At 42.9% G+C, this 27,260-nt stretch overlaps 2 protein-coding genes across 3 annotated transcripts in view; both read left to right on the top strand.

Annotated features, from left to right (window-relative positions):
* Positions 1–24,971, top strand: part of LOC135546464 (USP6 N-terminal-like protein) — a 41,870-nt gene extending 16,899 nt beyond the window's left edge. The window contains exons 3-14 of one of the 2 annotated variants that reach the window (XM_064974911.1): positions 1,113–1,198; positions 1,279–1,318; positions 1,996–2,076; positions 2,264–2,371; positions 12,116–12,225; positions 15,421–15,469; positions 15,673–15,793; positions 16,062–16,156; positions 16,628–16,693; positions 19,075–19,174; positions 19,715–19,867; positions 20,119–24,971. In XM_064974911.1, coding sequence (XP_064830983.1) covers positions 1,113–1,198; positions 1,279–1,318; positions 1,996–2,076; positions 2,264–2,371; positions 12,116–12,225; positions 15,421–15,469; positions 15,673–15,793; positions 16,062–16,156; positions 16,628–16,693; positions 19,075–19,174; positions 19,715–19,867; positions 20,119–20,891 — 1,782 coding nt within the window. In that variant the 3' untranslated portion in view covers positions 20,892–24,971. Of the gene's footprint in view, positions 1–1,112; positions 1,199–1,278; positions 1,319–1,995; positions 2,077–2,263; positions 2,372–12,115; positions 12,226–15,420; positions 15,470–15,672; positions 15,806–16,061; positions 16,157–16,627; positions 16,694–19,074; positions 19,175–19,714; positions 19,868–20,118 lie in introns of both variants that reach the window. The other variant, XM_064974903.1, reaches the window with a different exon arrangement.
* A 683-nt stretch (positions 24,972–25,654) lies between these two features.
* Positions 25,655–27,260, top strand: part of LOC135556754 (ankyrin repeat and BTB/POZ domain-containing protein 2-like) — a 32,525-nt gene continuing 30,919 nt past the window's right edge. Inside the window, exon 1 of the mRNA XM_064990213.1 lies at positions 25,655–26,729. Coding sequence (XP_064846285.1) covers positions 25,862–26,729 — 868 coding nt within the window. The 5' untranslated portion in view covers positions 25,655–25,861. The remainder of the gene's footprint in view (positions 26,730–27,260) is intronic.

Here is a 27,260-nt window from a genome sequence, read left to right as displayed (position 1 = left end):
TCTCCAGGGAAGGGGGATACCCCTTCATGTGAGGGATCTCTGCAGAGTACCGGCCAGTCGGCTGTGGAGAGCCGACACTGCAACAACACTTCCATCAGGCCAGAGCGGCGTCCTGCTACTGGGGTAAAGAGAGAAAAAGTAAGCGGGTGTGGATTCCCCAGTAGCTTGTATAGATTCGCCACTTTTTTTGCCAAGAGTAGTCACTTTGATCTTGTAGTCCTCTACAAGAAAACAGTTGCTACATTGAAAGTCTGGGTGGTCCACATTGTCCCTTAACAAAGCAGCCGACTGGCCGTTTTTCTGATTCTGTTGTTGATTGCAGAAAGAATCAGGTATCCACCAGGCCACAGACTTAGGTATGCTTGGAGGAATATTGGAAAGTCCATGCAGGTTCTCTGACCATGTGTCTGACCATGTGTCTCTCTCTCGTTCTCCCCCCCTTTCTCGCTTTCCACATATTCCTTCTCATTTCCCTTTCACTGTTTAATTATATCAATCTCCCCCTTTCCTCTCTTTGCTTTCTCTCCCCAAATGACTTCCACTAGGATCTATTTTTAGCCCTCTCACTTTCTCACACTCGACACCATTTGCAGTGTGCCCTCAGGGCATCATCGCTGAGACCGTTCATCTGTGATGGCATGGTTTGGTTTCTGTAGGCTGTATGTATCGACCCTCTCTCTCTTTGCCCGCAACCTGCTTTATGATAGCTTTCTATGCTTTCTAATAGTTGGCCACATCTATGTAGTCCATTGACTAGTCCTGAAATAAAATTGTCCTCTGCCCCTTGGGCAATATCTGCGCCACGATGTACATAAGGCAATGAGATTTTATTTTATATTGGCCCCGATTTAACACAGCATAGATAGACACAATGCATCCATTTGTCTCGTCTTTGAGACAGGCACAGCGATGTGATGTGCTTGTACTAAAATCAAGTGTATTGTTCTCTAGAGAACAGCATGTATTGTGCAGCATTTTTCCCAATGGCTCAAATTCAAAGGCCCTAATGCCTGACTTGATTTAACCATTTTAAAGCAACAGGCCAACTTACTGCATGTTTTCCCTGGGCTGTGTGCTGTTTCTGATGTGTCTGTGTCTGTGTGTTATTCCAGGGCAGACAGGAGGGGGTGGAGATTGACCCCTGGGAGGATGCAGATTACAGTATTTACAGAGTCACTGACCGTTTCGGGTTTCTGCAGTAAGTCAAACTGGGTTTCTGTGTACAGTATTGTACACATTACTTGAATCTTACTGTTGTTGTCCATTCTTTTTCCATAGTGACGAGGATCTGCCAGCCCCGAGTGCACATGAGGAGAAGGTAAGAAGTGGAAATGCAATATATGCATCAAAAGAGTCAAGAGACACACGACAGTTTCCGTTAAGTGATGTACAGAATCTACTAACTAACCTTTCAAGTGTGACCTCTAACATATAGAGGTGTAATGTTCCAGGTACAGCTGTAGTGTGTGTGTGTGCGTGGAAATGTGTCAATGCTTAGTGCATGCTCGATGTGTATTTATTAGCCAATCCATGACCTTCCGCTAACTTAGTGAAACCCTGTAGCAGGGCCACATGCCCCAGGCATCCATCTAAGGTGAAGCCGATCCTTAGGCATCTCACACACTTCTGGAATGGGAGCTATGCTTCCTCACACCTTAGAACCGGTCATGTGGCCGTGATTGATTCAATTAATACCACATTTAACCTTGGGCAGAACTTGATACGCTCTCCTCAATGTTACATGTCAATACAGTACAAACCAACACATGCCAGTCATGGCAGTGGGGGCAGGACACCAGGTTCTCACGTCAAGTGATCTTTTATATGATCCCACAAAGAGTTCATTTGGTTGTAGTTTTAGAAGAAACATTGTAGATACTGTGTTCTGTACTGTACTATACTCTATGTGTAAATGCGTCTTTTTAATGTGTCTTCATTTTGCATACATAACATTTTGCCTAGTTTTAAATGTATTTTCGGGTTTCGCCCTGACAGAAAAAGAACCTTGAAATTGAAAGGGTAGAAAAATGGCTGAAGATGGTGAAGAAATGGGATAAATACTGGAACAGTGACAGGGTGAGAATAACTCTCTCTCTCTCGCGCTCTCTCTCGCTTACACAGACACACACCACACCTTTCACTTGTGTTTATAAATGTTTATATTAGTCTTAAATGCTCATTGAACATTTACACTTCTGCCTCAACTCCTGCCATTTTGTTTTTCCCCATTCTCCCCCTGTCTAACCCCTGTCTCTCCTCTCAGATGGTAAAGCGTGTGTATAAGGGTCTCCCCCTGCAGCTGAGAGGCCAGGCCTGGGCCCTGATGCTGGATGTGGAGAAGTTGAAGAATGAGAACGAGGGGAAGTACGAGGTAAAAGAGTACCCAGTTTCTCATATGCGCACACACACATGCACTGTTGATTCATCAAGCATCTACTCTAAACAGTGCATAGGTGTACCCAGCATTTATCCAACACAGGGATTTGATACCATGCTCCAACCAGCACAATGCAGTCTAAAGCCAGTGGTCACTCAGGACCACTAAACCATGACATCTCTGCTGTTATGATTTGAAGGTGACTGTGATGTCCTTGTGCAAGGCTCTGCTATCAGAAACCAGGATCCCTACATGGTTAGAGTCAATGAAAAACAACCTATTCAACAATACTGAATACCCTGAATACCCAGCCAAAGATAAATACCCTGTGATTCGTATGGTAATGGTATGATACAGTATATGTCCCTGTCTTCCCCCTACATTTGTACAAAGTGGGATTCAAATTGATTTAGTTTTTTTAAATTGTCAACAATCTACACAAAATTCTCTGTAATGTCAAAGTAGTAATGGAACATAAACCACTAATATATTTTAAATTAGATATTCAATACATGTTAGAATCACCTTTGGCAGCAATTAGAGCTGTAAGTCTTTCTGGGCAAGTCTCTGTACAATTTTCTTCAAGCTCTGCCAGGTTTGTTGTTGACCATTGGTGTTCAGCTATTTTTATGTCTTGCCATAGATTTTCAAGCCGATTTAAGTCAAAACTGTAACTAGGCCACTCAGGAACATTCAATGTCGTATTGGTAAGTAACTCTAGTCTATATTTGCCGTTGCGTTTTAGGTTATTGTCCTGCTGAAAGGTGGATTTGTCTGCCAGTGTCTGTTGAAAAGCACACTGAACCAGGTTTTCCTCTTAGGCTTTGCCCATGCTTAGCTCTATTCCGTTTATTTTATCCAAAACAGAAAAATCCCTAGTCCTTTCCAATGACAAGCATACCCATAACATGATGCAGCCACCACCATGCTTGAAAATATGAAGTGGAACTCTGTGATGTGTTGTGTTGGATTTGCCCCAAACATACAGTGGTTCTTAAATATATATGTAAGTCGCTCTGGATATATATAAATATAAATATAATATATATATATATATATATATATATATATATATATATATTTCACTTTTATTTAACCAGGTAGGCCAGTTGAGAACAAGTTCTTATTTACAACTGCAACCTGACCAAGATAAAGCAAAGCAGTGTGACAAAAACAACAGCACAGAGTTACACATGGGATAAACAAACGTACAGTCAATAACACAATAGAAAAATCTGTATACAGTGTGTGCACATTAAGTAAGGAGGTAAGGCAAACAATAGGCCATAGTGGCGAAGTCATTACAATTTAGCAATTAACACTGGAGTGATAGATGTGCAGATAAGGATGTGCAAGTAGAAATACTGGTGGGCAAAGAGCAGAAAAACTAAAACAAATATGGGATGAGGTAGGTAGTTTGTTGGATGGGCTATTTACAGATGGGCTGTGTACAGCTTCAGCAATCGGTAATGTAACGACTCTCGTCATCAATGAAAGGAAAGCGCAGCGTGGTGAGTGTTCACAATATCTATTTAAAAAAAGAGTCGAACAAAACAACAAATAGGAGAACGAAAGCAAACAGTTCTGTCAGGCAAACAAAACAGCTAGACAGAAAATAATCACCCACAAACACAGGTGGGAAAAAGGCTGCCTAGGTATGATTCCCAATCAGAGACAACGATAGACAACTGCCTCTGATTGAGAACCACACCCGGCCAAAAACAAAGAAATAGAAAACATAGAAAACACAAAACATAGAATGCCCACCCCACATCACACCCTGACCCTAACCAAATAGAGAAATAAAATGTCTCTCTAAGGTCAGGGCGTGACAGGTATGCTGCACTGACAGCTGATGCTTAAAGTTAGTGAGGGAGATGTAAGTCTCCAACTTCAGTGATTATTGCAATTCGTTCCAGTCATTGACAGCAGAGAACAGAAGGAAATGTTGCCAAAGGAGGTGTTGGCTTTGGGGATGACCAGTGAAATATACCTGCTGGAGCACGTGCTACGGGTGGTTGTTGCTATTGCGACCAGTGAGCTGAGATAAGGTGGAGCTTTACCTAGCAAAGACTTCAGACTGGAGATGCTTAATATGAGTCTGGAAGGAGAGTTTACAGTCTCGCCAGACACCTAGGAATTTATAGTTGTCCACATATTCTAAGTCAGAACCGTCCAGAGTAGTGATGCTCGTCGGGCGGGCAGGTGCGGGCAGCGATCGGTTGAAAAGCATGCATTTCGTTTCACTAGCATTTAAGAGCAGTTGAAGGCCACGGAAGGAGTGTTGTATGGCATTGAAGCTCGTTTGGAGATTTGTTAACACAGTGTCCAAAGAAGGTCCAGATATATGCATAATTGTGTAGAGGTGGATCAAAGAATCACCCACAGCAAGAGCGACATCATTGATATATAGAGAGAAAAGAGTCAGTCCGAGAATTGAACCCTGTGGCACCCCCATAGAGGCTGCCAGAGGTCCGGACAACAGGCACTCCGATTTGACACACTGAACTCTTAGAAGTAGTTAATGAACCAGGCGAGGCAGTCATTTGAGAAACCAAGGCTGTTGAGTCTGCCGATAGATTACTGTGATTGACAGAGTCGAAAACCTTGGCCAGGTCGATGAAGACGGCTGCACAGTACTGTCTTTTATCGATGGCGGTTATGATATCGTTTAGGAACTTGAGCTTGGCTGAGGTGCACCCATGCATGACCAGCTCGGAAACCAGATTGCATAGCGGAGAAGGTACAGTGGGATTTGAAATGGTCAGTGATCTGTTTGTTCACTTGGCTTTCAAAGACTTTAGAAATGCAGGGCAGGATGGATTTAGGTCTGTAACAGTTTGGGTCTAGAGTGTCTCCCTCTTTGAACAGGGGGATGACCGCGGCCGCTTTCCAGTCTTTAGGGATCTCAGACGATACAAAAAAGAGGTTGAACAGACTAGTAATAGGTGTTGCAACAATGATGGTGGATAATTTTAAGAAGAGAAGGTTCAGATTGTCTATCCCAGCTGATTTGTAGGGATCCATATTTTGCAGCTCTATCAGAACATCAGCTGTCTGGATTTGGATTTTCTTTCTAGTTGCGTCATACTGCAGCACACTTTGCGGGCTGCAGAATTCTACACGTTATTGAATTGTCAGCCATTGTTACCATTAATGCTAGTTAGTGCTAGTTTGACCACCAGAGTGCATCTTTGAGAAGCATTTGATAGCCTTCAATATTGGCTGTACGAGAGAATTTCAAACCTTTTTTTGCAAGAACATAGTGAATGGGATTGATTTTAAGAAATGTAGCTTAATTAATTTGATTAATATTATGGTGTTTCTATTCCAAGAAAAACAAAAAATCTCATTGATTTATCAAGACCAATCCCTATGCTTTTCTCAGAGCAGCGGGAAACTGTGCTGAAATAGTTCACCACAGCAAGTAGGCTATTGCTTCAAATCCTATTGCTTCTAACTTCAATATGCTTTTTAAATAAATAAGACCTACACCACTTTTAACAGCACATTACTCAACACTAGTAAGACACATGTCGCCTACAGAGGCCTACAGTACAATTAGATTTAGAGAATTGGAGGATTCTAAATTAATATCTATGGTGCATTTTTCATTAGGGCAAATCTGATCTGTGAGAATATCTAAGGGGCTTTTATATCATTCTAAATGAATCAATAATAATTGCTTTGTTTAAAAAATAAAAAATAAATGATATTTTGGAGATTTATTTTTCAACTAACCTAAAGTGAGCGAGAAAAAGGTCATTCTTGGGCATGGGGTGAAACATTTCTACTAATTTGTAAATAAAGCCAGTTTGTTATTTAGAATTATTTATTTCTGTTTTTAGAAGGAGAGAAACCAAAAGCCCACCATCACCTCATGGGTCTCCCGGTCGCGGCCGATACGGGTATCGAACCAGCATCCGTAGCGGTCCACTCGGGAAGCCCCATCCACAAAGTTTTTAATGCTGATCAATTGCCTTGTACAAAGTATCAAAATACAGAGAGTTATTGGCAAGAGTCTATTATCCTGCTAACAGCCCATAGTGGGCTATTATAATACATGGTGTCCAGGTCAGGATAACCAATACATTTCTTTATTAAATATTATCAGAAAGAATGTTGGTACTTAATTATATTGATCCACAGCCATGAATGAGTGACTCGCTCAGCTTTATGTAGGTGCTGAGGTTATATGTGTCACGTTCTGACCTTAGTTCTTTTGTTATATCTTTGTTTTAGTATGGTCAGGGCGTGAGTTGGGTGGGTTGTCTATGTTTGGCCTGGTATGGTTCTCAATGAGAGGCAGCTGTCAATCGTTGTCCGTGATTGAGAACCATACTGAGGCAGCCTGTTTTCACTCTTGATTTGTGGGTAATTATTTTTCCGTTTCAGTGTTTGCACCATTTGGGACTGTTTCTGTTTTGATTCTCTTGTTCTTTTGTATTTTGTATTCATTTTCCATGAATTCACATTATGGATACATACGACGCTGAATTTTGGTCCTCCGATCCTTCCTACTACTCCTCCTCAGAGGAGGAAGAAGAAACCCGTTACATTATGACTGAGCCATCAACTTGATTATTTAGCAGACATCACATATCCAGTCAACACATATATCTTAAGAATATGTAACGGTTTTCTTCCTGGGATGGAGAGGCGGACCAAAATGCAGCGTGGTTATTTATAAACATCTTTAATGAAAGATGAAAACGTGAACACTATACAAAATCGTGGAAAAACCAAAACAGTCCTAACTGGTGCAAAACACAGAGACAGGAACAATCACCCACAAGATACCTAAAGAATATGGCTGCCTAAATATGGTTCCCAATCAGAGACAACGATAAACACCTGCCTCTGATTGAGAACCACTCCGGGAAACCATAGACTTACCTAGAACACTCAACTGAACACAACCCCATAGACTACAAAACCCCTAGACAAAACAAGTCACATAAATCACCCATGTCACACACCCTGGCCTAACCAACATAATAAAGAAAACACAGAATACTAAGGCCAGGGCGTGACAGAATATAATTGAACATTTTTGTTTGTCTAGAATAAAAACCTTTGTGTAACAACAGTTTTAGTAAGTAGTACTGATGAGTAGAAATTAAAAAAAAAGATGTGTATTTTTCAGGGTGTACGCATGCAGGACAGAGGAATATAAATTCTTACACTATTGTTCTAAATTCAATCACCTTTATCCTCATCATTCAGTGAATTGAAATTCAATTTTGAAGTCGTGCACAATTATCAGTTCCTATTTGGTTTATGTCACCCATTCATTGTCAGTTAGAGACACATTAGCGCCGTGGCACCCAAAAGCGTAATCAGTACTCTAACTCCCCCTTGCTGTGGTCTGGAGCAATGAAGCAGTGATGCAGGGTAACGTACTAAACCACAAATTACCTTTAAGTCCCGAGCATAATCTCAAAACCTTTAGTTGAGCAAACACTGCAATGCTTTGTATTCAGGACAAAAACTCAATTTCTTTGCCATATTCTTTGCAGTATTACTTTAGTTCCTTATTGCAAACAGAATGCATGTTTGGTATATTTTCATTCTGTACAGGCTTCCTTCTTTTCACTCTGTCATTTAGGTTGGTATTGTGCAGTAACTACAATGTTGGTTATCTATCCTCAGTTTTCTCCTATCATAGCCATTTAACTCTGTAACTGGTTTAAAACCACTATTGGCCCCATGGTGAAATCCCTATTGTCAACTAAGTTCTGTATCTTTGTAGTGACATACACCATTTACATAGTGTAATTAATGAATATTGAATATGAATACTGAATATATGAATACTTATTGACTCAAGACATTTTCAGCTTTTTTTTTTTATACATTTCTAAAATCATAATTCCACTTTGACATTATGGGGTATTGTGTGCAGATCAGTGACACAAAATAAAACTGTAATCCCTTTCAACTTCAGGCTGTAACACAGCAAAATGTGCAAAAAGTCAAGGGGTGTGAATACTTTCTGAAGGCACTAAGACATACAGTACGTGAACATACGTAGGAGTGTTCTGATCTTCCCCCACATATTGCAGCCAGAAGCCAGAGTGCTGAACACAAAATATTGTCATGTTATACACCAAGACCATTTCATGTTTATAGCACCATTACTTTTCACAACTACCCCAACTCCCACCCACCCGTCACGGATCCTGTGTTCTGCCTTTCACCCAGGACAACGGAATGGATCCCAGCCGGCGACCCCAAAAAACGACTTTGTCAAATGGGGAAACAAAGCGGTCTTCTGGTCAGACACCGGAGATGGGCACATCGTGCACCAATCCCTAGCATTCTTCTCGCCAATGTCCCGTCTCTTGACAACAAGGTTGATGAAATCCGAGCAAGGGTAGCATTCCAGAGGGACATCAGAGACTGTAACGTTCTTTGCTTCACGGAAACATGGCTCACTGGAGAGACGCTATCGGAGTCGGTGCAGCCAGCTGGTTTCTCCACGCATCGCGCTGACAGAAACAAACATCTTTCTGGTAAGAAGAGGGGCGGGGGCGTATGCTTCATGGTTAACGAGACGTGGTGTGGCCACAACAACAAACAGGAACTCAAGTCCTTCTGTTCACCTGATTTAGAATTCCTCACAATCAAATGTCGACCACATTATCTACCAAGGGAATTCTCTTCGATTATAATCACAGCCGTATATATTCCCCCCAAGCAGACACATCGATGGCTCTGAACGAACTTTATTTGACTCTTTGCAAACTGGAATCCATATATCCTGAGGCTGCATTCATTGTAGCTGGGGATTTTAACAAGGCTAATCTGAAAACAAGACTCCCTAAATTGTATCAGCATATCGATTGCGCAACCAGGGCTGGAAGAACCTTGGATCATTGCTATTCTAACTTCCGCGACGCATATAAGGCCCTGCCCCGCTCTCCTTTTGGAAAAGCTGACCACGACTCCATTTTGGTGATCCCTGCCTACAGACAGAAACTAAAACAAGAAGCTCCCGCGCTGAGGTCTGTTCAACGCTGGTCCGACCAATCTGATTCCACACTCCAAGACTGCTTCCATCACGTGGACTGGGATATGTTTCGTATTGCATCAAACAACAACATTGACGAATACGCTGATTCGGTGAGCGAGTTCATTAGAACGTGCGTTGAAGATGTCGTTCCCATAGCAACGATTAAAACATTCCCAAACCAGAAACCGTGGATTGATGGCAGCATTCGCATCAAACTGAAAGCGCAAACCACTGCTTTTAACCAGGGCAAGGTGACCGGAATACAAACAGTGTAGCTATTCCCTCCGCAAGGCAATCAAACAAGCTAAGCGTCAGTATAGAGACAAAGTAGAATCTCAATTCAACGGCTCAGACACAAGAGGTATGTGGCAGGGTCTACAGTCAATCACGGATTACAAAAAGAAAACCAGCCCCGTCACGGACCAGGATGTCTTGCTCCCAGGCAGACTAAATAACTTTTTTGCCCGCTTTGAGGACAATACAGTGCCACTGACACGGCCCGCAACCAAAACATGCGGACTCTCCACTGCAGCCGACGTGAGGAAAACATTTAAACGTGTCAACCCTCGCAAGGCTGCAGGCCCAGACAGCATCCCCAGCCGCGCCCTCAGAGCATGCGCAGACCAGCTGGCTGGTGTGTTTACGGACATATTCAATCAATCCCTATCCCAGTCTGTTGTTCCCACATGCTTCAAGAGGACCACCATTGTTCCTGTTCCCAAGAAAGCTAAGGTAACTGAGCTAAACGACTACCGCCCCGTAGCACTCACTTCCGTCATCATGAAGTGCTTTGAGAGACTGGTCAAGGACCATATCACCTCCACCCTACCTGACACCCTAGACCCACTCCAATTTGCTTACCGCCCAAATAGGTCCACAGACGATGCAATCTCAACCACACTGCACACTGCCCTAACCCATCTGGACAAGAGGAATACCTATGTGAGAATGCTTTTCATCGACCACAGCTCGGCATTTAACACCATAGTGCCCTCCCTGGGTCTCGACCCCGCCCTGGGCAACTTGGTACTGGACTTCCTGACGGGCCGCCCCCAGGTGGAGAGGGTAGGCAACAACATCTCCACCCCGCTGATCCTCAACACTGGGGCCCCACAAGGGTGCGTTCTGAGCCCTCTCCTGTACTCCCTGTTCACCCACGACTGCGTGGCCACGCACACCTCCAACTCAATCATCAAGTTTGCAGACGACACAACAGTGGTAGGCTTGATTACCAACAACGACGAGACGGCCTACAGGGAGGAGGTGAGGGCCCTCGGAGTGTGGTGTCAGGAAAATAACCTCACACTCAACGTCAACAAAACTAAGGAATTGTGGACTTCAGGAAACAGCATCGATGGAACAGTAGTGGAGAGGGTAGTAAGTTTTAAGTTCCTCGGCGTACACATCACAGAGAAACTGAATTGGTCCACCCACACAGACAGCATCGTGAAGAAATCGTGAAGAAGGCTGAAGAAATTCGGCTTGTCACCAAAAGCACTCACAAACTTCTACAGATGCACAATCGAGAGCATCCTGTCGGGCTGTATCACCGCCTGGTACGGCAACTGCTCCGCCCGCAACCGTAAGGCTCTCCAGAGGGTAGTGAGGTCTGCACAACGCATCACCGGGGGCAAACTACCCTCCAGGACACCTACACCACCCGATGTCACAGGAAGGCCATAAAGATCATCAATGACAACAACCACCCGAGCCACTGCCTGTTCACCCCGCTATCATCCAGAAGGCGAGGTCAGTACAGGTGCATCAAAGCTGGGACCGAGAGACTGAAAAACAGCTTCTATCTCAAGGCCATCAGACTGTTAAACAGCCACCACTAACATTGAGTGGCTGCTGCCAACACACTGACTCAACTCCAGCCACTTTAATAATGGGAATTGATGGGAAATGATGTAAAATATATCACTAGCCACTTTAAACAATGCTACTTAATATAATGTTTACATACCCTACATTATTCATCTCATATGTATACGTATATACTGTACTCTATCATCTACTGCATCTTTATGTAATACGTGTATCACTAGCCACTTTAAACTATGCCACTTTGTTTACATACTCATCTCATATGTATATACTGTACTCGATACCATCTACTGCATCTTGCCTATGCCGCTCTGTACCATCACTCATTCATATATCTTTATGTACATATTCTTTATCCGCTTACACTTGTGTCTATAAGGTAGTAGTTTTGGAATTGTTAGCTAGATTACTTGTAGGTTATTACTGCATTGTCGGAACTAGAAGCACAAGCATTTCGCTACACTCGCATTAACATCTGCTAACCATGTATATGTGACAAATAACATTTGATTTGATTTGATTCAGCAATATTAATAATAGTGACATTGTTTTTGATTTTTTTGTTGGTTGCGGCTCCAAAAAGAGAGAGGATTATGTTACTGTATGTGAGATGAAAACAGGCAGATGGTGTTGACATGAAGTTACAAAGATCACATACACATCACACAATAACAGAGGTTTACTGACAGGGGATTATGGCTTTTGATATTAAGTCAATATAAAAAGATGTTGCCTAAATACTATAGAATCTATGATTTTGAAAAAATATATATATTCATCGATTTTGTTTAGCATTAATCATGTGTACTGTTGCCGTTCATCTCTTTCTAATAAGCTTTTGAGGTGTGCAAGGGATTTAGAAAATGTATATATTGTTTTAATTACATTTTTTTCAGAGGATGAAGGAACAGGCCAGAATGTTCTCCCAGGAAATCAAACAGATCGATCTGGACGTGAACAGGACGTTTAGAAACCACATCATGTTCATGGATCGATTCGGATTCAAGTAAGTCAGCAGCCGTATATTCTACGGTAAGGCCGGGTGTTTGTGTATGTCTTAGTGCTGATCTAGGATCAGATCCCCCAGTCTATTATATATTAGATTGGCTGCGGTTTTGGATTTTCTGGAACCCGTGTTGCTATTGGTAGATAGATGTTTACGTAGCTGCCTCCTGCTCTGCTGCCTGCTCTGCTGCCTGCTCTGCTGCCTGCTCTGCTGCCTTCGTAGCTCCGCTGCTGCTTCCCCCTCATTTACATGGAGGGTGAAACTTCATGTTGTACACAAAAGACATGATCGACACGTTCGTAAAAACTGTGTTGTCTGTTGTAACAGTATTACAAACATAAGCACAACACAAAAGCAGTCTATTTCATGTTATTAGGCAAGTACACCACATGGCCAAAAGTATGTGGACACCTGCTCGTTGAACATCTCATTCCAAAAGCATGGGCATTTATATGGAGTTGGTCACCCCGTTGATGCTATAACAGCCTTCACTCTTCTGGGAAGGCTTTCCACTCAGCCACAAAAGCATTAGTTGGCACTATGCATTTGGGCGGGTAGCGTTCTTCATCCGTTGGACTGCCAGATGGTGAAACATGATTCATCACTCCAGAGAACGCATTTCCACTGCTCCGGAGTCCAATGGTGGCGAGCTTTACACCACTCCAGCCAACGCTTGGCATTGCGCATGGTGATCTTGTGATCTTAGGCTTGTGTGCGGATGCTCGGCCATGGAAACCCATTTCATGAAGCTCCCGACGAACAGTTGTTATGCTGGCATTGCTTCCAGGGGCAATTTGGAACTCAGTTGTGAGTGCTGCAACCCGAGGACAGACTATTTTTACGCGCTATGCTTTTCAGCACTCGGCAGTCCCATTCTGTGAGCTTGTGTAGCCTTCCACTTCGCAGCTGAGCCGTTGTTGCTCCTAGACATTTCCACTTTACAATAACAGCACTTCTAGTTGAGCGGGGCAGCTCCAGCAGGGCAGAAATGTGATGAACTGACTTGTTGGACAGGTGGCATGCTGTGACGGTGCCACGTTGAAAGTCACTGAGTTCATCTGTAAGGTCATTCTACTGCCAATGTTTGTCTATGGAGATTGCATGGCGGTGTGTTCGATTTTATACACCTGTCAGCAACGGATGTGGCTGAAAAAGCCGAATCCACTCATTTGAAGGGGTGTCCACATACTTTGGATACATAATGTGTATATATAACACAAGCAAGACAGGCAGTCAAAACAGCGATTATTTTCTCATCATTGCAAACGTTGGCTAGTTTTTTTCCATCAACTCTCACTACGATTAGTAGGCAGTCTAAAGCAGTAGACTGCAATACCATTGGAAATTAATGTTGAAAGTTACATTTATATTCCTAAATCTTGATGCGGTCACTGCTTTCTGTTGAGAAGACAGATTGATAAGTAGCGCAATGTCAAAACACAGTCGATTGAAATCGATTGCGCGAGAGGGCGAGCTGAGGTTGCGAGTCCTGTTAAACTAACACAGCTCAAAAAAACACACGGAATCTGGAAATAATGTGTACATCACTGGTTAGAGCAGAATTTGTAGAAGACGGCTAGCTACATTTTGAAGTGTTGCATTTTGATTCAAATGTGTCCCTAACATGATAAGTGTAAAGCAACACTTTTTTTTATGAATCACTTCCATCGATATCACACTGAAATCAATAGAACAGGGACAAAACGCTTGGGGTGTAGAGCTGTTTAAACGAAGAAGATGCAAAGGCCACACAGAAACTTGGAATAACCTATACATGCTGTGACACTATATTTTGGAAAGAAGGATGTTCATTTCGGGAGGCTGCCATCGTGGAAAAGGGAACCAACCACTTTTCTGTCAGATAACTTCAACGAATCACGACCCGCCACAGGTTATCAACGGTTGGCTGCTATTTTATGTGATAGTTTGACTGTCAAGTCCGTGTATTGGTGTGTGGCCAGCGACTTTTATTAAGAGACCCCCCCCCCCAAATTATCCACTGCTATTTGAGGTATCAAATGATAGCTGCGTTCTAGGTCCTGCGGCCCACAACGTGTATGACAAAGTCAACAGTACAAAACCAACGATATTGATCTGCTTTCAGCAATTGATCTTGTGACATTGTGTTGATTATAAACCTTTATACTAACATCATCAATCTGAGGTAAAAAAAGGATGTGTAATCCCCCCCCCCCCCCCCCCCAATTCGATGTGGTCAAAACTTCACCTTGTGTAATATAGTAAACTTTTTTTGTTTTGTATTATTTAGCTAAATAATACAAAACACGAAATGGATTAATAGCCTCAATTGCTTTACTGACGATAATGCAATATTAAACTAAATCAGATGTTCAGATCTACAAATGTTTTGACATTTGACATTAGTTACAGAGGGTACTCGTTGAAAGTCCAGCATAGATGAACAGCCGACATGTTGATGATGCAATTTACTTTCAAAGGTCAAAGGTAATGCAGTTGCATGGGAGTGCGCAGTGCTTCTCAAATGTAAAATGTATGCGTTCTCCACACTCTTGTCCTAATAAGAACGTACTCAAGAGAATGCCCTTGGAGTATGCATATCGAGAAACACCCACAGACACGCAGTCTAATTAGCAATTTAATGTTATTTTTTCATCATCATTCCGAACAAATAAAATAAAATGTTATTTGTCACGTGCTTTGCAAACAACAGGTGTAGACTAACAGTGAAATGCTTAATTACGGGCCCTTCCCAACAATGTAGAGAGAAAGATATTTTTTTTTATAGAAATACATTTTAACACAAGGAATAAATACAAGGAATAAACTTATTAGTAAATAGACAGCTACAAAAAAATATAGATGAACATTGTCTTGGTAAATAGTAAGGTCTGCAGCTTATCATGAGATATTTTAAACTCAGGCCAGCAAAAACTCAGGACCTCCTTAACATTAGAGATCGTGCACCAGCTGTTGTTAACAAAGAGACACACCCCTCCCCCCTCATCTTTTCAGTTAATTGATTTAAATCACAAAGTTCATCTGCCTTTACTGTGGTGCAGGAAAATTCTCAGCAACAAAAGAGTGATCAAATTCAGATCCTACATATGTATAGTATAATAAGGTATGAAGTGAATGTTGCCTGAACCATGGCAATTACCCCTCTCTGTCTCTGAATGACTGACCTCTCTCTCTCTCCTCTCTGTGTCTACATAGACAGCAGTCTTTATTTCATGTCCTGTCTGCCTATTCAGTCTACAACACGGTGAGTTTGTGTTAGTCTTCCCTCAGTCATAAATAATGTACATATTTACATGTTTGCATCAGGATTCAGCCCAATGTTCAGCAATGAACTGCTTTGTAACACTAAAACTAGTGGCAACTGAGCTGTCTAACTTTATGGAGACACAATCAGGACAAATGTAGCCTGGTGATCAATGTGACATAGTTTGACCTCTGACCCTATAGGAGGTGAGCTACTGCCAGGGCATGAGCCAGGTCGCCGCCTTGCTGCTGATGTACATGAACGAGGAAGACGCCTTCTGGGCCCTGTCACAGCTACTGACCAATCAGAAGCATGCCATGCACGGTGAGCTGACCAGTAAGATATCCCGTAAACATTGATTCAACCGAACAGATATGTCATGAATTGTGGTCCGACCAATCAATAATAGGAATCAGCTACATTACCAGTGGAATAATATATGAATATGTAATACAATCTTAATAAAGACATGGAATTACAGTTATTGACCAGTAAGTACATTCTGTTATGGAGTTCTAGCCACAAGAGATATCTGTGTGTTTACACAAGGTAATGAAGCAGTCTAACCATACACTCTCCTTCTCCCTCTAAGGTTTCTTCATTCCTGGGTTTCCCAAACTGCAGCGCTTCCAGGCGCACCACGATCAGATTCTCTCCAAACTCATCCCCAAGCTGAAGAAACATCTGGTTAGATCACTGTTTTTTTTTTTAATTGTAATTTTTTTTATCCATCCATCATCCACCCACCTCTTCTGAGGACACATATCTTGTTTGTTTTTTACAGCTTTTCTGCTACATATACTGTACAGACATTGTACATACACATTTTTCATACACATTTTACATAGATCATTGTTTAGGTTGCCTTCACACACACAACCACATACATGCATACACACACACACATACACACACGCACATACACACGCGCACATACATACATGTGCACACACACATTGCGTAATGGCATTGTTATGTTTCATAATAGTGAGGTTATTACAATATTTGCATATAGTTACATTGAAATGTGTGTTACTGTGTAGAACTGTCCGTCTTTCTTTCTACCTTTCCCTCTCTTTCTCCCTCTTATTTTCTCTTTCCATCCCATCTCTCTTTTGCTCTCTCTCCCTCCATCCCTCTCTCCCTCTGTCTCTCTAGGACAGGGAACAGATGTCCTGTGGGATCTACAGCACTAAATGGTTCCTGCAGTGTTTCATTGACAGGGTGAGAGAAAGTGTGTTTTAAAAGACCGGTGCCATTTTTAGCTGATTTAAATAATTATTCATTTTTATTGACCCGTGACAACCAAGAACTCCTCTCCTTAAAGGTACAATCTGGGATCTGGGGTTGCTGACCAACGATTGCCATATGTGACCGACCACCTTGATTCGGTCTTATGTAGCAAAATTTGCAATTGTGTTTTTTACATTGGATAAAAGCAGAGACAGAGAGCTACAAAATGGTTTATCATACACTGCATCTGAGGAACAATGGGAAAGTAATTTGGTTTGAAGGTTTTTTAACTTGTAACCTCACTTTTGAGAAAATGTCCTTTGAATGTGTTGGTACCTGCTGGAGAGCTCTTCTTTGTCTACACCCATTCAGCATCATTCACACCCTCTTAAACTTTAGCCCCCACCCAAACTCTGACCATTTTACTCGCCCTAATTAGGCTGTTTTCATGTTATCCAGAGCGTTGGTGACTTTAACTGTGCTGCTGGCAACAATTGAATTACGCTTTTTTGCCGACATTTACTGACACCGGCCATATTCAACGGGGGTTGAGCGTACGTAAATTCATCAGTTATTCTGCGCTCTGGCACACTTAGACGAGAGGGCTCGGAAATCAGAAGTTGGTTACTTGCATAGTGGAATCTTTTGTTAAGACATGTAGCTACTCATGCCGTTATTACACTGCATGAATCTGCAGGTAGCTAACCAACAGTTGTTGCAGTGACATTCTATTGAAATGGATACTTGCATAGTGGAGTCTTTTGTTAAGACAAGTAGCTAGCTAAATAGTGAACCATAATTCCAACTCATGACATTTCTACCCTGCATAAATCTGAAGGTAGCTAGCCAACGTCTATCAACAGTTGTCGCACTGACATTCTTTTGAAATGGATACTTGCATAGTGGAGTCTTTTGTTAAGACATGTAACTACCATGCATGACATTGTTAAGACCTGTAGCTAGCTAAACAATTAACCATAATCATAACTCATTACGTTATTACCCTGCATGAATCTGCCAGTAGCTAACCAACAGTTGTCGCAGTGACATTCTATTGAAATGGATACTTGCATAGAGAAGTCTTTTGTTAAGACATGTCGTTAGCTAGCTAGCTAAACAATGAACCATAATCCCAACTCATGACATTACTACCCTGCATGAATCTGCAGGTAGCTAACCAATATCTGAGAATGTAGCTAGCTAGACTATCTTACCCGTATACATCATTCATGGATGGGACACGTCTCCTGTCAGATGCCATGGTTACCCTTAGTTTGAAGATGTAATACGAAGACAGGTGTTTTTCTCCATCTCCTTAGCTATCATACTCAAATTCCACTTATTTCAAAACTCAGTCCTCCAGAAAATGGAGAGCAACACTTATGCAGTTTTACTACGTGATACATAAAAACAAAAGTTGCGTTAGACAGGATTACTTAGACATACTGACCAGCTCAAATAGATAGAAGCGTATTCTATGGCAGACCAATCCAAACGCATCTCTCGGTATATCCAGCCCACTCATTATCTCAGCCAATCATGGCTAGCGGGAAGGTTGCTCACTTTTTCTGTGGCTAAACCAACTAGGTTCGTAATTAAAAAAAATTGTATTCGTATTTACAGATGGCATACAAGTTTGTTATTAAGGCACATTCAAACAGCTCTCCTGTGAAGTAGTGACCCGAAACGTGTCAGAGGAGAAAGTAGTCAAAGAATTGATGCTCCGAGCCTCATATTCAACTGACAATAATAACTTAAAATAGCAGAATTGCAATTGTATTCATGGATGTTCATTCATTTCACAACTCTAAGCAGGATGAACTTATAAGGGAAAACTTATTTCAGCATTTATTAGCGTTGTTAACTATGTATAAAGGAAACATAACATAAGCATAATCACAAGGATTAATAACTACTCTGTGTGTACTCGACTCTGTTCATACACACAATCCTGTGGCTTTGGTGGTTTGGAGAGAGACATGCTGCTGTCAGCGCTTCCCAGTACTGCTGGGGCCCACCACAGAGATGGGGCTGTGTTTTAGGCGGGGCGCCACCAAGCCCCCCTCACTACCAATGAACTGGAGGCAGGGTGAAGGGAGGGAGAGAGGGAGAGAAAGAGTAAGATGAAGACCAACAAAGAATTTGCCTAGTAATTAATGATTATGTCATGGATCGATAATTGTAATTTGGGGGATGATAAGCCTACGCTTACAGAAAACAAAACAATCTTATTAATGTACAGTATGTGAACTCATTACTTGTGATTTTGTGGTCTTTTTGGACACCACTGATTTTATGAATACTTTTACCACTTTGTGAATGGGAAATCATTTTTCTTGGAAGTCAGAGATCTTTTTTCCTTCTCCTCATAGACCCCGTTCACCCTGACTCTACGCTTGTGGGACATCTACATTCTGGAAGGAGAGAAAATTCTTACTGCCATGTCCTACACAATCCTTAGAATATTTAAGAGTAAGGAGTGCATCTACCTTTGACAAGTAGCCTATTAGCTACTCATTACGTAACCGTTTGCTAATACAATATTGCTCTCAGCTATGCATATTTGACTCCTGTCCTGTGTGTTGTCTGTGTTAGAGCAGTTCAAATCAAATTGTATTAGTCACATGTGCCGAATACAACAGTATTTTCACCTTACAGTGAAAAGCTTACTTACGAGCCCCTAACTGCAGTTTCAAAAAATATGGATAAAAGTAACAAGTAATTAAAGAGGAGCTGTAAAAAATAACAATATATACAGGGGGTGCCGGTACAGAGTCAATGTGCAGGGGCACCGGTCAGTTGAGGGAGTATGTACATGTAGGTAGAGTTAATTAAAGTGACTATGCACAGATGACAACAGAGAGTGGCAGTGGTGTGTGTGTGTGTGTGTGGGGGGGGGGTGCAACGTGATGTGAGTAGTGTGGGTAGCCATTTGACTAGATGTTCACCATTTGGGTAATAATGTCAATGATGTTGACTTCTTTCCTGTTTGCTGAATCTGTGTGTCAACAGAACGTCTCCTGAAGATGAATCTGGAGGACCTGAGAGAGTTTCTTCAGGAAAAGATCGCCCTGTCTTTCCTCAACAGCGATGATATCATCATCGATCAGCTGCAGGCCTCCATGGCGGAACTACGCAAGATGAAGCTGGACCTTCCACCCCCAGGTAACACACTGCTTAGCTGATTTATGTACTGTTTGACAAGGATAAGTCTGTAGAAAATGCAGAGACCTAACATCTCATGAGGGCTTTTCAATGAGCTCCCCCTTGTGGAGAGACATTAGGTAATATAATGACCATTTGATACTGGTTAGGTAGTTGTGGGGTATTTTTGAAAGAGGGTACCCATAATTACAATTTAAAAGCATAGTTCCTATATTTACCTCAGTTTTAATGTTCCTGTGTTTTATTTCTAGCCAAGCCAGATGAGCTGCCACAGAAGGCCCTGGGTTTGGAGCTACCTGTTCTGCTCACCCCTCTCAAGCCCCCCAGGGGAGTCTCCCCTGACCAGGGATCCAAACGACCAGGAGCAGGGGGTCTGGGTCTCCACATCATCACCTACCAGCCAGACATAATCTCCCAAGACGACAGCCCTTCCAAGGAGGACAGGAAGGACAAGGAAGCTCTCAACATGGAGGAAGAGGATGAGGAGGAAGTCTCTCTTCCATCTCCAGACCCCATTCTCATCCACACCATCCAGGCTCAAGTTACCCCCGATGGGCCTCCCCAGGCTGGGGCTGGGCCACCACCTTATGAGCCACCAGGGGGTAATGAGCCCAATGTTATGGGACAACCTGCCATTCTTATGGTACTCCACAAAGAAAAAAGTGTTGAGAGCTCCTCTGGTCCAGTGGCTTTACCAGAGACACAGGTCGTAGTTCAACAGGGTACAAACACACCTCCACAAAACCCCATGGAGGAGTCGACCCTGACTGCCCCAGTTGCCCCTTCATCCCTTAGCCCTCCCCAGCCACCCGGCAGGGTCCCCCGGACTCAGTCAGTACCCTTAGCCCAGGCTTCCCAGCGGCCTACGGGCCTGGCCCAGAGTGAGAGCCGTTCAGTGGGGGAGAGGGCGGAGGATGGGTACCTGGCCAGGCTTCTGGAGCAGGCCATGGCTCTGCCTAAACACAGGGCCCAGACAGGAGAAAAAGGAGAGCCAGGAGACCCAGAATGTCCAGTTCGATTCTAGAGCATTGCAATGCATTCTAAGTCACCCCCTGTTGTCTACAAGACTGACATTGCATAAACATAGTGTTATGTTGTCGGAGAAGCTGCCATAGTGGAGTGCCAAGGACAGTGCCACATTCTCTCCCGTCATAGTGAAAGCATTACAGCTTACTTCATTTTAGTAGTTTTGTAATATTCTAACAATGGACATTATGTTTGCTTAGAGAGCCTTTGTAAAATATTTGTTAGTATAGTCTTATTTTAGTATAGTTTTCTTTTTGTATGTGGACACCTGCTTATCGAACATCTCATTCCAAAATCATGAGCATTAATATGGAGTTGGTCCCCCCTTTGCCTCCACTCTTCCGGGAAGGCTTTCCACTAGATGTTGGAGCATTGCTGCGGGGACTTGCTTCCATTCAGCCACGAGCATTAGTGAAGACGGGCACTGATATTTGGCGGTTAAGCCTGGCTCGCAGTCAACGTTCCAATTCATCCCAAAGGTGTTTGATGGGGTTGAGGTCAGGGCTCTGTGCAGGCCAGTCAAATTCTTCCACAACGATCTCGACAAACCATTTCTGTATGGACCTCGCTTTGCGTCCGGGCATTGTGATGTTGAAACAGGAAAGGGTCTACCCCAAACTGTTGCCACAAAGATGGAAGCACATAATCATCTAGAATGTCATTGTATGCTGTAGCGTTAAAGGGCATAGCCCGAACCATGAAAACCAGCCCCAGACCATTATTCCTCCTCCATCAAACTTTACAGTTGGCACTATGCATTTGGGCAGGAAGCGTTCTCCTGGCATCCGCCAAAACCAGATTTGTCTGTCGGATTACCAGATGGTGAAACGTGATTCATCACTCCACTGCTACAGAGTCCAATGGTGGCGAGATTTACACCACTCCAACTGACGCTTGGCATTGCGCATGGTGATTTTAGGGTTGTGTGCCGATGCTGGGCCGTGGAAACCCATTTCATGAACTCACGACGAACAGTTCTTGTGCTGACGTTGCTTCCAGAGGCATTTTGGAACTCGGTCGTGAGTGTTGCAACCGAGGACAGACGAGCTAAACACTTCAGCACTTGGCCGTCCTGTTCTGTGTGAATGTGTGGCCTACCACTTCGCAGCTGAGCCGTTGTTGTTCCTAGACATTTCCACTTCACAATAACAGCACTTACAGTTGACCGGGGCAGCTCTAGCAGGGCAGAAATTTGACAAGCTGACTTGTTGGAAGGTTGGCATCCTATGTCGGTGCCACGTTGAAAGTCACTGAGCTCTTCAGTAATGCCGTTCTACTGCTAATGTTTGGCTATGGAGATTGCATGGCTGTGTGTTCGAATGTATATACCTGTCAGCAACCGGTGTGTCTGAAATAAGCCAAATCTACTAAGTTAAAGGGGTGTCCACATACTTTTGGCCATTTAGCGTATCTTCGTTTCGAGAGGAAAGGCTCAGTCTGAAATGACCTTTTAGATGGTTAGTTGTCCAAAATCCGCGACAGGATAGAGTCCCATTCTAGCGTTATTATACCAGGGGTTCAGAAAGGCAGCAAGGGGCCTCATCTCTTAGTCCATCATTTGAGGTCACTTGTGGCCAAATACCCAATATTTTAGGCGAAGGCCTCGTATAGATGTACTGGTAATCCACAAAAAAAAAAAACGAAACAAGCATAGGCAAAGGCAATTGGTTCTACTGTACAGATGAAGTTGGAAGTTTACATACACTTAGGTTGAAGTCATTGAAACTCGTTTTTCAACCACCCCACAAATGTCTTGTTAACAAACTATAGTTTTGGCTAGTCGGTTAGGACATCTACTTTGTGCATGTAAACAATTGTTTACAGACAGATTATTTCAATTATAATTCACTGTATCACAATTCCAGTGGGTCAGAAGTTTACATACACTAAGTTGACTGTGCCTTTAAACAGATTGGAAAATTCCAGAAAATTATGTCATGCTTTAGAAGCTTCTGTTAGGCTAATTGACAGTAGGTGTACCTGTGAATGTATTTCAAGGCCAACCTTCAAACTCAGTGCCTCTTTGCTTGACATCATGGGAAAATAAAAGTAAACTGCCAAGACCTCAGAAAAAAAATTGTAGATCTCATGTCTGGTTCATCCTTGGGATCAATTTCCAAACGCCTGAAGATACCGCGTTCATCTGTGCAAACAATAGTACGCAAGTATAAACACCATGGGACCACGCAGCCGTCACACCGCTCAGGAAGGAAACGCGTTCTGTCTCCTAGAGGTGAACGTACTTTTGTGCAACAAGTGCAAATCAATCCCAGAACAACAGAAAAGGACCTTGTGAAGATGCTGGCAGAAACAGGTACAAAAGCATCTATATCCACAGTCCGAAATCGACATAACCTGAAAGGCCGCTCAGCAAGGAAGAAGCCACTGCTCCAAAACCGCCATAAAAAGCCAGACTATGGTTTGCCATTGCACATGGGGACAAAGATCGTACTTTTTGTAGAAATGGCCTCTGGTCTGATGAAACAAAAATGACCATCGTTAATGTTTGGAGGAAAAAGGGGGATGCTTACAAGCTGGAGAACACCATCCCAACCGTGAAGCACAGGGGTGACAGCATCATGTTGTGGGGGTGCTTTGCTGCAGGAGGGACTGGTGCACTTCACAAAATATATGGCATTATGAGAATGGAAAATTATGTGGATATATTGAAGCAACATCTCAAGACATCAGTCAGGAAGTTAAAGCTGGGTTGCAAGTGGGTCTTCCAAATGGACAAAACCCCAAGCATACTTCCAAAGGTGTGGCAAAATGGCTTAAAGACTACAAAGTCAAGGTATTGGAGTGGCCATCACAAGCCCTGACCTCAATCCCATAAAAAAATGTGTGGGCAGAACTGAAAAGGCGTGTGTGAGCAAGGCGGCCTACAAACCTGACTCAGTTACACCAACTTTGTCAAGAGGAATGGGCCAAAATTCACCCAACTTATTGTGGGAAGTTTGTGGAAGGCGACCATAAACGTTTGACCCAAGTTAAACAATTTAAAGGCAATGCTACCAATACTATTTGAGTGTATGTAGATTTCTGACCCACTGGGAATGTGATGAAAGAAATAAAAGCTGAAATAAATAATTCTCTCTACTATTATTCTGACATTTCACATTCTTAAAATAAAGTGGTGATCCTAACTGAGCTGAGACAGGGAATGTTTTACATTTCAGGAATTGTGAAAAACTGAGTTGAAATGTATTTGGCTAAGGTGTATGTAAACTTCCGACTTCAACTGTATGTGACTTTGGGCTTAGATTTGTCATCGAGCAAGAATAATTCATATTTAAATCTCATTTTCTATACTTGGAATGTTTAAGCTTAAAATGAAAACATATTTTCTGTTATCGTTGATCTAGCAAAAATGTATTTTCAGATTATTGGATCTTTGCTGTAATGTATTATAAAGCTTATTGGTAATTTGTATTTGTAAGAAAAGCAATATGTAGATATTTTGTAGTCATTGTGTTGTAGAATAAACACACTGAAGTTCTAAATCCTGACTGTAGAGATTATGTAGTAGTAAATAGCCTAATTATGATGTTGAAGTAGCCCTTAACATTTTTCCAACTGGTTAGTGGTAGATTGTACAGTACTTAATCGCCACGTGATTTACTTACTTTGCCGACATCTAGTGGACATTTTGCGTATAGTGTTTAATTTGTCCACTGGCAGATGTTGCTTGGTTAAATGAATACAACGTTTACTTAGGTTCCCTCAATTCATCATAAGCTAAAATATTATAATCATCACTCATAAACGTGTTGTTAGAAGCCCATTATTTATTTACCTTTAAAGAAATCGAAAGGTTATTTATAGACTCAGCTGTCTAGGTCTACAGCAATTTCAACGGTAATGTTTTGCACTTTGCTATTTATCCACAGGAAAACAGGCTAAGGGAGAAAGGTTTTGTTTGAATTCTACATTCATGTTTGTACATTGACATGCCTTAGTTGTAAGGTTTTTGACAGTCAAAGCAAAACAGATGTGGTTATGATTAGTGTATAATCTATGCAATGAACCCCTGAGACTGTTCAATAATGATTTGTCAAATACATGTTTTCTAAATTTTGATTGTTTCTTTCTTTGTCGAGAACCAAAATGTTACATCTGTGTTGAGTATTATTTTCAAATCAACCTACATGAGAAAGTATTCTGGAGTATTTTATATTACAGTGGTTCCCAAACTTTTTCAGTTACTGTACCACCAATTGAATTTTGCTCTGCCCGGAAAACCCCTGAAGTACCCCCTCATGTGCATTTTAGCAGGAAGTCTATGGTCTCATGAGTCTTCTCAAGTATCCAATGTGGATTTAGGGGCCCTAGTTCCCCTGGTTGAGAACCTCTTTTGTTTAGTAGAAGAGAATTAACACATATTTTAAGACTAGTTTTCTCTGGTCAGGACTCCGGATGCCACTGAAATAACTTGTTCTTCGCTATAACTGGGTTTTTTCCTGGTCAGGACAGGTCAACTGATCAGGAAAAACTCAGTTCCCTAAGAATTAGTGCACTGTTTCATCATTTCCACACGATGGCGCTGTAGATCTGTATCTGTATGCTGTTATTGTAACAGGATACCACTCCTGGTTTGCATAGGTTTCATTTATCTGATTGGTTCTGACCTAAATTGGTTCAAAGGGCTCTCAAAGCCGATTGGCGCGCGCAAAGGGTAACTCTCATTGGTCTCACTCCTCTAACGTTTATTGGTAACATTTAACAGAGCCAGCAGAGCAGTGCATGTGCCTGTGGAGCTGCGACTGGCAGCAGGCGAGACTGCGTCCATGGACAAACATCGAAACTACTAGAGAAGTGATTGAATAGACTTATCTACAGTCATTTAACTACCTTAATCCATATATCTATACTTGGAGAGGATACGTTCACGGGGTGTATTTCTTCCAGTGCGTAAAAGTGACCTTCGAATCTCTCAAAACAGAAGCACGTCTCAAGAAAGCGACAATAATGTCAGGCACCTTCAGTCCCAAGATGACAAAAACCCTAGAAGATCTGAGTCTGGACTCGGGCTACGGAGCTGGGGACTCCTGCAAGTCCCTCAGCCTCTCCTCGTCCAGGTCCCGGCACTCCCACACCCACCCACACCGGGGGACCTGGTGGAACCAGATCAGCTCTCTGAGCAGTAGGAACGCCAGCTGGGACACAGTCAACACTGTGCTGCCTGAGGATCCAGAGGACATACTCTCCAAGTGTCCTCGTCTGCCGACTTTGGAAGAGGTCCCCTGGACCGACCAGGAGATTGCTGAAGTCCTGCGTAAAGTAGCAGGTGAGGAGATGGCTTTCTCCGGTGACGCAGTCAGCCGTCTCTCGCTGCTCTTGCAGAGGGCTCTGGTTCGGATCTCCCGGGAGGCTCAGAGACTGAGTGAGCTGCACCGGCGATGCACGCGCTTCGAGGTGCAGAGCGCCATTCGGCTAGTGCTGAGCTGGGGGCTGGCTGAGCGGTGCGTGGCTGGCACGGTGAGGGCCATTTCTCTGTACAGCATGAGCTCGGGCGAGACACTGCGTCAACGGGGCAAGTCCTCGCGCTGCGGGCTCAGCCTCCCGGTGGGACGGTTCTACAGGTGGATGGTGGATACGCGTGTGTCAGTGCGCGTGCATGAGCACGCAGCCATTTGCCTGGCCGCGTGCGTGGAGAGCCTTGTGGAGGAAGTGGTCGTGCGGGTGTTGATGATGGCAGAGGAGCGGGAGAGTGAGCGCAGGGGCACCTGTTGCCTGGTAGATATTGAGGTCCTGGACGGGGTCGTCAATGACGACGCGGAGCTGTGGGGAGTGATGCAGAACTACGAGCATCTGATATGCGGGAAAAATGCCAATGGTAAATGTGTGTGTGTGTGCGTGTATGCGTGCGCCCCAACCCTGATGACAATATCTGAATCAATTATCACTTTCCCTCTGTCCATGCACTAAATACACACACCCCTTTCCAGGCATGATTTTCTTCTCCTATGACTGCGCACAATGGAATGGTTCTTCAGTGAACATGTATTCTGATAATTCTCTCTGGCAGCTTTTGGAAGTCTAGCAGAAAAAAATGTTGTAACCTCAGGGATTTAAAGGAACAAAACAAAAGTCCACTCAGGCAGAATATTCGAGAGAGAGAGAGAGAGGCCCTTCTAAAAAAACTGACCCGCATATGAGAAGCATGCATGTGTTTGTTGTGAGTAGCAGTGCTTGGGTGAAATCACTGAGGAAGCCAAGCCAGGAAAGATAAGCCACACTACAATCTATGTGTTATGATAATTGCAATGTTTGCTCTGTAACCTGTTAGTTCATATGCCTTGCGACTGTTATATAGAGGCCTAAGGCCGAGACAGTAAGAAGACAACCACACCTTTGTTTCATCACA

This window comes from Oncorhynchus masou, chromosome 1, assembly GCF_036934945.1.
Source record: "Oncorhynchus masou masou isolate Uvic2021 chromosome 1, UVic_Omas_1.1, whole genome shotgun sequence".
Classification (NCBI taxonomy): Eukaryota; Metazoa; Chordata; class Actinopteri; order Salmoniformes; family Salmonidae; genus Oncorhynchus; species Oncorhynchus masou.
This window is presented reverse-complemented; position numbering and strand designations above follow the sequence as displayed.